At 44.7% G+C, this 11,092-nt stretch overlaps 1 protein-coding gene across 1 annotated transcript; it reads left to right on the top strand.

The window, feature by feature from the left end:
- Positions 1–1,156: 1,156 nt before the first annotated feature.
- On the top strand, positions 1,157–10,725 carry LIN7C (lin-7 homolog C, crumbs cell polarity complex component). The gene is made up of 5 exons (XM_081166838.1): positions 1,157–1,316; positions 6,170–6,288; positions 6,824–6,895; positions 8,735–8,944; positions 10,552–10,725. The coding sequence occupies exons 1-5, from the start codon at positions 1,280–1,282 to the stop codon at positions 10,705–10,707; spliced, it is 594 nt and encodes a 197-aa protein (XP_081022964.1). The 5' UTR covers positions 1,157–1,279; the 3' UTR covers positions 10,708–10,725.
- Positions 10,726–11,092: the final 367 nt, after the last annotated feature.

Below are 11,092 nucleotides of genomic sequence, written 5' to 3'. Positions count from 1 at the left end.
AGCCTCTTGGGCTTGCTGATCGGAAGGTCAGCAGTTTGAATCCGTGCGACAAGGTGATCTGTTCCAGCTTCGGCCAACCTAGAAACGGCGTTTCCGTGCACTCTGGCTTCTGCCACGGTGTTCAGTTGCACCAGAAGCAGTTTAGTCATGCTGGCCACATGATCCGGAAAGCTGTCTGTGGACAAACACCAGCTCCCTTGGCCTGAAGCAAGATGAGTGCCACACCCCATAGTCGCCTTTGATTGGACTTAACTGTCCAGGGGTCCTTTACCTTTTACTTTACCTCCACACTGAGACAGACATGCTGAAGGGGCACACACCTAGTGAGTCCAAAGACCTTTTGAAACCAGTATTTCAGTTTTCCAGGAAACAAAGAGTTCAAAGTTACCAAAGATTTCAAAGCGAGGCTGTGGAATAGAGTTGTTGGGTTGGACTTCAGGGACAAGTTCCACACCATCATTTTGGGCAGGGGTACCAACTCGAATAAAATATGGGGGGGCATCCAGGGGGGCAACTGCCCCCCTAAATCAAGTAAATAAATAAAAATACTTAACCAACTGACCAGCTGCATTGCTGATAGTTCTGTTCTGCTCCCCCAACATAAATACTGGCTATGCCCATGGGCCCTGCATCATCGATCACACTATTTGAATGGCAATGTCCATCAACTTTGGGGGCCCTCAAATATTTTACCGGGGCCCAAAGGGACCTAAACCCCTAGGAGTTGGCTCCTCTGGTCTTGGGACTCGCCATGCAAAGCGTCGCCCTCAGCATACCAGTCTTGCCCTCATGCCCTAAAGGCATCTAGCTCGAAACTGCGGGAGCCGAATTCTCTCTGCGTTGCCTGCCTATCTCACCCGGCAAGCGCGTCGCACCCGCCCTGGGAGGACCTCTCTGCTCTTCGGAGGGCACCTCCGTTTCCATCCGTGCTGGGCAAACCTCTTGCTCGCACTTTCTCGGCCTTTGGACCCCACTTGGTAACCATTAACACACGCGCCCCATTTACTTCTCTCTCTCTCTCTCTCTCTCTCTCTCCATCTCTCTCTCTCGAGCAGCTACCATTCCGCCCACCTGGGCGAACGGGCTCCGGAATCCCGCCCGCCTACCTAAGAGGCAGAACGAGAGCACCCGACGCGCCATCCCCTCGCGCGCCTCACTAGTTCCGGCGAGAGCCGGGAAAAGCCGCGGCCTTCGCCCCTCCTTCGCCTCCGCGCGTCCTGGAAGCAGCGCCGCCTCTTGCCCGGCGTCACTTCCCCGAGAGCAGCTGGAGAAGGAGAAGATGGCGGCGCTGGGGGAGCCGGTGCGGCTGGAGAGAGGTGAGAGCAAAGGCGGGCGGGCGGGGAACGGCTGGCCTCGGCTGCAGCAACGGGAGAGCCAGATCTCTCAGCAATGCCCTGCAGGGGCGACGTGTGTCTTCGCCTTGGGGAGCGGGCAGGCTAAGCCCCAAAGCGTTATTAGGTCCTGAGGCTGGTCAGGGTAGGCGCAACTACTTGCCCGCAGCAACAGCAGCCCCGCAAGCCTCCGCTAAGAGTGGGGAGAGGGGGTGCCCTTGCCTCTCCCCTCCCCCCCGCCGCTCCCACACCCAGAGATCCTCCGCAGCAGTGCTCCAGCTTAGGTGGCTTAAGACGAGGATTAGAGAAGTGCCAGGCTTATTAGCTGGGATGGCCGTCGCAAGTGGGGAGCGCGCGGCTGCCGAGAGAGACCTAGATGGGGGCGTGGCGTCCGGCCCGGCGGGGATCTTCTTCGGTTCTTGGCTCCCTCCCTCCGCCCGTCTGTCAAAGCAGCCTCGGCTGCTTCTTTCTCTGCCTGGTCCGAGTCAGCTGGTGCTGAGCTAGGACCGTGGCTTGCGCGCTCCCCTGTGGGTCGGGGTGCGCGAGGAGGTTAATGGACAACACAAGGCCCCTGGGGAGCCAGCCGGTTCTCTGGCTGCCAATATTGGGTGTAAAGTTATGGAAGTTTTAAATCGGAGTTCTTAGGCCTCGGTGGAAAATGCACTGTGAGCTGCTACTAGGTATAGTTAGGTGGGAGGGTCTAATTTATGAGCCTAGAAGCATCTGCACTGTACATTTAAAGAGCATCATACTGCTTTAAACTGTCATAAAGGTAAAGGTACCCCTGCCTGTACGGGCCAGTCTTGACAGACTCTAGGGTTGTGCGCTCATCTCACTCTAGAGGCCGTGAGCCAGCGCTGTCCGCAGACACTTCCGGGTCACGTGGCCAGCGTGACGAAGCTGCATCTGGCGAGCCAGAGCCGCACACGGAAACGCCGTTTACCTTCCCGCTGGTAAGCGGTCCCTATTTATCTACTTGCACCCGGAGGTGCTTTCAAACTGCTAGGTTGGCAGGCACTGGGACCGAGCGACGGGAGCACACCCCGCCGGATTTGAACCGCCGACCATGCAATCAGCAAGTCCTAGGCACTGAGGTTTTACCCACAGTGCTACCCGCGTCCCTTAAACTATCATGGTTTCCCCCAAAGAATCCCGGGACTGGGAAGTGTCATGGGCTAAGAGTGCTGAGTGCTTTTCGGATACCTCCTCTTCCCCTGAGGGATGGGCATTTTTCAGAGTGGTTTAACAGTCAGTATGTCTTCCCTGGGAACTCGGGGAACTGTTACTCTGTGAGGGGGAGAGGGTTCTCTGTGACTGCAAAATGCTAATGCAGACTGAAATAACGGATTCCTAGGCACAGAATCAAATTTAGTGGGTTAAGTTTTTTACAGCGCTGCAGCAAAATGTTGTCACATTGAGTGCTCATAGCAAGGTGTTCTAGGAACCAGCCAGCTATACTCTTTTTCCAGGGTGCTCCTACACACACACACACACCCTGCCCCCATTTGGTCAACATTCTGTGGTCACTGAATATGCTCAGTCCTCATTGAGCTGAGTTTTACAGGAAAGGCTAGGTACTGAATCTTAAGAACTGCTGCATGTCCCCAAACTTTTAGGTGAACTCGTGTGATTAAACAGGATTTAGGCTTTACGCTCTGAGTTATCCTGAAGTGTAATGCACATATGTTACTTATAACATATATGGTAATATTTTGTGTGTGTGTGTGTATTCCTCAGAGCTTGTGTGGTTCTTGCACCTGGTAGATGAGGGTTCAAATATCTTATTAGGCATTAAATCACTGTTGGCCTTGTTTGCCTTAGAAATTCAGATATATAAGTTAATCACTAAATGACGCCTTAAACCTAGTTACGGCCACCAAAACAGAATACCTAGGTGTCTTTTTTTTTGTTTACAATGGTTTTTTTTATTATTATCATCATCATCATTAGCATTAGTTATTTCTATATCACTTTATATTTTAAAGAAAAAATCTCAAAGCACATTACAATGCATTAAAACATCAAATAAAACAATCCAGAATAAAGCAAATTCAGGCTTCAAGGAAAATATTTCAAATCCTTCTCCAAATGACATTTTGCTTTTCCTGTATTTATTTACCCACTTAATTTGTATAGCTGCCCCATAGCAGAAGTACTGTAGGAAGCCAGTGTAGTGTAGTTGTTAGTCAGACTGGGAGATCAGGGTTCAAATCCCCTCTCAGTCGTGAAGCTCACTGGGTGACCCTGGGCCGGTCACAGGCTCTTAACATACCTCCCAGGATTGTTGTGGGGATTAACTGAGGGAGTGAACCATGTACTCCTTAGAGAGAAAGGTGGGATATAAATGCAATTAAGTTTTTCTGCCTACCTGCTTAAGAAAGCTGGAGGGGGTAGCCAGATGGAGATGTCATTCACCAACCTGGCTTTCAGAGATTTCCACATGGTCACAATTGGAGCTGCAAAATTGGCGCTTGGCGAATTTCTAGCACTGCTCATGAAGAAGGGCCTCAGTTGTTGATCACAGGGTTTGGGCAGGTTCGTAGAATTGCTGATACAAAGTTTTCATAGAATTGCTGATACAAAGTTTTCACAGAATTGCTGATACAAATGATGACATTTTTAAGAAAACAGAATGATTGTTACTTTGCTGTTGAAGAAATGTACATTGTATCTTAACAGTATTTCAATAGAAACTAAACTTAGCAAATCAAGTAGGCTATTTTTGAGTCAATTGTCAAAGTATTGATGTCTCAAGCTCCCGGGGGAATCCTGTGTTTTATGAGGGAACAGTTCAGATAAAGAAAAAGGAAATAGCAGGTTAAAATGTAGTGTCTGTGTAAAGCTATGACAGAGGACAAGATTTAGTATCACTGATGACTGACCTCCTCATTAGTTATGGAATGAAGTCAAACAGCATCACCCATGCAGCTTGCTGTATGTGCAACTTTAAGCACTGCACCCTGCATAACTTTGCTGCTCAAGCTCAACCCCAAAAGTTCGACATCTGATGTTCAGCCTTTGAATCTCTTGCCACTCCCAGAAACATTTCCCCCCTTTGTACATGCATGATTCCAAACAGAACTGGGTCACCAGCTCACACTGAAGAAAGGATAGGGAATGTGCAAACACCTCTGGGAAATTCTTCTTGCCTAATTGAAATTCTTTTACTATCTTGGAGAGTACTGTTTTCAAAACGTCCATGCTAGGCAAAATTCAATAGGAACTCTTAAGTAACAGTTGACCTTTTGGGTCTAACAACCCAGGAATTCTCAGAAATAGAAGGGAGGGTGTCACTGAGACAGTTAAAGTCATGATGATATTCTCCCATGAATGGATGTTGTGTAACCCATATAATTGACAATCAGTTGTCATGTTTTAGTTTTCCAAATATGGCTAGGTTTGTTTGTTTTTGAAACTTCTAACATTCATTGTACAGTAGTGGCTTATTGTAACCTCAAATTTGTTTTGAACAACATTTTATCCTTTGCTCCTCAGTCATTCAAGCAAAATTAAGTAATATTTGCAAATAAAAATAAAAATTGGATGCTTGGACTCAGCTGCTGGCTCTGCTCTTTGTCATGCAAAGGCTGTGTTTTTATTTCTAATCTTCAAAGACTAAGCTTTGAAAAGTACAATTTTTTTGCTAAGTTGTTGTTTTGATGGGTAACAGAGGCAACAACAGATGACTTAATTTTTTCCATGCTCCGTAGTGAGCGAGTGCTTGGTTGTGGAAGCAAATATTTAAGGAAGATGTTAGAATTGATAGTGGAGAAAAAGTTAAAATGCCATGTGTTTCCATGAAGTTGAGATGGCAGGTGTATCCGGCAGCAATAACATTTGTACTTAGCTTCCTGTCAAAAGCTCATTGCATAATCGTCAATGCCTGACTCTCAGTGTTCCAATGGTCATCCTATGGAAATGTACTCTTTCAGAGGCTCTGGTTTCTATTCAAATGCAAATATCAGTGTCCCCTGCCCCTTGAACCACCTTTTAACTTAATCATTTGGGTAAAATGTTCTCTGTGGTCTTTCCCTGTACTCAAGCAGTTTCAGGTATGTTTTGCTCTCAGGAGAGGGGCCCCAAGCTTGTTACAGCATTTGCACAGAGCTGTCTGCTTTGGGAACCATGTGCATTGTCTGTTAGTGACTTCAGGAGTATGTTCTAATCTGGAGCATAGACGGTTCATATTTTAACTTGGGCACCGGAATCAAGTAAACAAATGTACAAATGAGAGTCATTTTACACAGCAGAATGCTCTCTAAGCAGAGGCATGCTAAGATGAGACCTTGTCTCATCTAAGCATGTGAACATTGAACAGAGCCTAGAACAATATTTATTCTGCTGCTTTGGGACGGCATTTAATTCTCCATCTGCATATTACAAAGGAAGAATGGTAGAGGGAGTCCAGATTGTTTTTCATGAATGTTTGTCTGCCACTGAAATATTTGTAATAAAGAATCCCTAATAGGTATACATTGCAAGGAACAATGTTTGCCTGAAACAGGAGAGCTGATGATCATCGGGATTCTGTCCTTGGGATTTTGTTGACAAGTATATTGGTCTGATGCTCATTAGTCACGGAACAAACATTGAAGAGCAAGTTGGTACAAGATCTGTACTGGGTTTTTCCTGCTCCAGATGAATGGGAAGGAGTGCTTTCGAATGTTACTCTAGCTGCGTGGGAGCCACATTTCTATGAGTGGCTCCCACACAGTTGAGGTATATAGGCTGATCACATGGTCTGATTCACTAGCCCAATTCAATGGTCAGAACCAGTATCATTACCCTCTGAGTAGATTTTAGTAGTTCATGTTCTTTCCTTGCCTTTCTTTTTACAGACATCTGTCGGGCTATTGAGTTGTTGGAAAAGTTGCAAAGGAGCGGAGAAGTGCCCCCACAAAAACTACAGGCTTTGCAAAGGGTCCTTCAAAGTGAATTCTGTAATGCTGTGCGGGAGGTATGTTTTTGAGGAGTGTGTGGAGAATGTATAGATCAGTGTCTTCTCATTAATATTTGGGAGCTACACTGGGAATTGCCTTCTGTTGAAGTGCAGTTCCAAGCAAAAAGATAATACAGTAGTATCTCTGGTTGCGAACGGGATCTGTTCCGGAGGCCCATTCGCAATGTGAAAAGCCCGCAACCTGAAGCACCGTATCTGCACAGGTGCACAGTGCGATTTGGCACTTATGCGAATGCGCAAAGCATGATTTAGCGCTACTGCGCATGCGCGAGCGGTGAAACCCGGAAGTAACCCTTTCCGGTACTTCCAGGTCGCTACGGGACACAACCTGAGAAAACATAACATGAAGCAAACATAACATGAGGTATGACTGTAGTGAATGACAAACCAAGTTTCCTGATTCACAACTCAATGCATGCATGCAAAATTATAGTTAATCCGCACAGTTCATTTGGAAATATTATTAATGTGGTTTGATTTAGTCATCCCCTATCCAATAAATCACATACCTGATTTTTCTTTCTTTCTAAAGGTATATGAGCACGTGTATGAGACTGTGGACATCAGCAGTAGCCCAGAAGTGAGAGCTAATGCCACAGCCAAGGTAAGACTCCTAGTTAGGAAGGTTTAATATGTTAAAGCTCAACTGGCAGCTTCAGTCTATAAAAGCTGAAGTATTAGGCTATGAAAATATTGCAGTGAGCTGTGCTTTTGAGCTCAATGGGAATATCCGTGAAACAAACACTTTAAACAATTGTAGGCTTAAGATAAACTGGGAAGAATGAAAGGGCTCCTTACCAAAGACAAAGTTTTCCTATAGCAGTTTCCTATTTTAAAGTTGTTTTTTTCTGTTAATTCACTGAAGCAGTTCACTAATGCACTCTCATGCGGATGCTTTTTACGTGTTTATTGACTGCCTTCCTACCCCAGTGCATGGGATGCTAAAATAGCATTCTTGCTGAACAGTCAGTGCATTGGATAAATGCCTGGTACAGTACAAGAATGTGGAGGGTTGGGATTGTCAGCACCTGTTACTATGAGGATGTTGAAGGGGGTTCAGGACAGGGTGATGTATACGGCCTCTGCTTAGAGAGCATTCTGCTGTGTAAAATGACTCTCATTTGTACATTTGTTTACTTGATTCCAGTGCCCAAGTTAAAAATGCATAGTAGTGTATCTGTTATGAGGAACTCGTGTGTGTTTTCAAAATACACGCAAGGGGAACGGAGGTCCTTTGGCTGGGTCGGGATGATATGGGATTGGGGGGGCAACTCCCATCTCTTGCGGGGATGCAATTAGTGCCAGCACCATCCGTTAAGGGTGCAATCTTCAACACCTCCCTTTCCATGGAGGCGCAGATGGTAGCTATAACAAAGGTGGCATTTTTTCATCTCCACCAAGCTAAGCAGTTGGCTCCTTACCTCTCTCGCCCTGACCTAGCCACTGTGATCCACACGACAGTCACCTCCAGACTTGATTATTGTAACTCACTCTACGTGGGGCTGCCCTTGAGACTGACCCAGAAACTCCAGCAGGTGCAGAATGCCACGGCAAGACTCCTTATGGGGTCCTCGCTGTGAGATCACATTCCCCCGGTGCTATACCAGCTGCACTGGCTCCCGGTGGAGTACAGGATCAGGTTTAAGGTGCTGGTTTTAACCTTTAAAGCCCTATACAGCCTAGGACCCTTGTACCTATGGGACCGCCTCTCCTGGTATGTCCCATGGAGGACCTTACGGTCTTCAAATAAAAACACCTTGGAGATCCTGGGCCACAGGGAGGTTAGGCTGGCCTCAACCAGAGCCAGGGCTTTTTCAGCCGTGGCCCCAATCTGGTAGAACGCTCTGTCTCAAGAGACTAGAGCCCTGCGGGACTTGACATATTTCTGCAGGGCCTGCAAGACGGAGCTGTCCCACCAGGCCTTTGGCCAAGGCACAGTCTGACCCCCTCCTTCTGTAATCCTCATAGAACTCTAGCCCAATGGTTGCCATTAATTTGACTCTGAATTGATTTTAGAATGAACTGATTTTAGAATGTATTTCAATTAATTGATTGTGATTTTATGTAAACTGTGGTATTTTTACTGTTGTTATCCGCTCTGAGCCTGGCTTCGGCTGGGGAGGGCAGGATATAAATAAAAAAAATTATTATTATTATTATTCACCTTTGTCCATGTATCATCAAAGAAAATGCAGTTATAAGTGAAACAGTGCATATGTTTGGTTTGTTTGCCTTTTGTTTTCCCATGGTTTGGAGTACAAACCGTCTTCAGAACAGCAGCCCAGAGATTGAAAATACTCTGAAGTACATTTGCAGGGGATGCACTTGTATTAGCAGTATTTAGCTAGATGCTTTGAAATATTTGCCTTTGAGATAAGACAGTGAATAAGATTCCAGACTATGTGAACTATGGGGAGGAAAATGAGATTTCCATGTTTTGCAGGCCACTGTTGCTGCCTTTGCTGCCAGTGAGGGTCATTCCCATCCCAGAGTCGTTGAACTACCAAAAACAGAAGAAGGGCTCGGATTCAACATCATGGGCGGCAAAGAGCAAAATTCTCCAATCTATATATCCCGAATTATCCCAGGTGGTATTGCTGATAGACACGGGGGATTGAAGCGTGGAGACCAGCTTCTTTCTGTAAACGGAGTGGTAGGGATGGAATTTAACTTCCACTTGTAGTAGCTACCTGTGACCGCTTGAGGGCATTGAGGGGATGTTGATTGCTTGGTCTTGTGTGTATTATGCAGTATGAAAAAAAAAGGTTTATATTTTCCTTTTGCAAATCATAATGGAGAGTAAAATATTATGGAGCGTGTTTTAGATTTGCAATTCTAAGTTCACTAGCACTGATAGAAGCCTGCTGTTGCGTGAGGAAACATTTTTAATTAATAAAGCAGGTGGATACACATATTTTAGAATTGGATCCCAAGTTTGTTGAAATAACATTAGCAAGATGTTAGTAAAATAGTTTATTACTAATAGTCTGTTCGTAAAATTGTCATTGATGAGAAACTGCCCATATGCAGTTTCTCATCAATGACTATTTTACATACTATGCAACTTTAAATGAAAAAATATTTTCTACTCTTGAGACCTGTCAGCTATATTTTGGCTTAACCTGCCTCTCAGGATTTGTGAGGATAAAATGAGATAGCCTCATGCATACCACTTTGAGCTCCAGTCTAGGCAAGATACAAAATAAATAATGAAGGCTGAAGGTATAGGGACAAAATCCTGAAAGGATGAGGCTGTGCTTCAGAAATTTGAGTGTGTGTGTGTGTGTGTGTGTGTGTGTGTGTGTGAGAGAGAGAGAGAGAGAGAGAGAGAGAGAGAGAGAGAGAGAGAGAATTTGGATAGGAAAGGACCTAATCCACTGTGCTGAGTGGACTTCACCTCCCAGTTTCCACACTTCCCAAATGTGCCAAAAATGTATCAAAATGCATTTTAAAATAATCTGTTTTTGGAGGGAACAGCATGATAAGCACGGATTGAGTGAACCCATGTAAAAACGACACAGACTGGAACTAGAGATTCATCCCTTCCTAGTTGTGACTCCTTGAGTTTTCTCTGTCAAGTTACCTCAGAACACCTGAGGTAAAGCAGTTCTCCCCATACAACACTACTTTGCATGCACATTTACTTTTTTCCTAAATGCGGTTAAAATGTAGCAACGGCCATCAGCGCCTTGTTACATTTTCCTAATAGGTAGCCACTGGAATAGCTCACAGCAACTCAAGTCCTCCCACAATGAACTGTTTTGGCGGCTGACTAAAGGAGTCATTGACACTCAGCTGACCAGTCCCCACACAGCCTTCCAGCTGGTGGGTGGCACTGAGAAAATCCTTACCTTTCTATAGACTCATTCATTTTTCCTGGTAACTTCATTTGGGGGAACTAACTTTGCCAGGCAATCTGGCTGTGCTCTGATAAGGTGGGGAAATCTTGGGAGTCTGGCAATCTACCTAGGAACATATCAGGACCCATTTACACATCATGACTGACATTTTGAGAAGCACTGTTGTAAGTGAAACGTAGAGCAACTGCCCTTTTCTTTCTCCCACCCTTAAATATGTGCTTAATTTTGAAAGCCACAAATTACCTAGAACAGATAACGTTATGATACAGCCAACATACAATCTAGCTCTTCTATGTGAGGTCATTCAGCTAGCCTTATAAATAACAATGTTGGAATATTAGAGTGCTTTTTAATATATATTTACTAACAGAATGGTTAATTTTTGAAATACTTGTTTCAGAGTGTTGAAGGGGAGCACCACGAGAAAGCTGTGGAACTGCTAAAAGCTGCTCAAGGAAAAGTTAAGCTGGTTGTACGATACACACCCAAAGTCCTGGAAGAGATGGAGTCACGATTTGAGAAAATGAGATCGGCAAAACGCAGGCAACAGAATTAATGTATTACATGTCACTTAAGGAAACATCAGACAAGCAACGTTAGAAAAGGATGTTAATTTTGTTAATGCTTTGTCTTTTACAAATAACTCTTGAACATCTTAATGCTTCTGAGAAGAAAAGTTTACATGGGCGTTTGTAGCTATGTGGTTTTACAGATCCTTTCTTTAAAATTCAAACCTGTAACCATCAGAACAAATTTGTAAAGTGTTTTTAAAATACATTTTAATAAGCTTTTTTCAGCATTTGTAACATCTGTTTTCTAGTACTTTTTCCCCATTTGGCATTACTTAAAACTGGAAATCTTTATTTTGGATACAGATATAAAACAAGTCTTACTCTTTTTGGCACTAAATTTAGTCTTCTACATACAGGTAGTCATAATTA

This window comes from Podarcis bocagei (genome assembly GCF_964188305.1).
Source record: "Podarcis bocagei genome assembly, chromosome: 1".
In the NCBI taxonomy this organism is placed as follows: Eukaryota; Metazoa; Chordata; class Lepidosauria; order Squamata; family Lacertidae; genus Podarcis; species Podarcis bocagei.
This window is presented reverse-complemented; position numbering and strand designations above follow the sequence as displayed.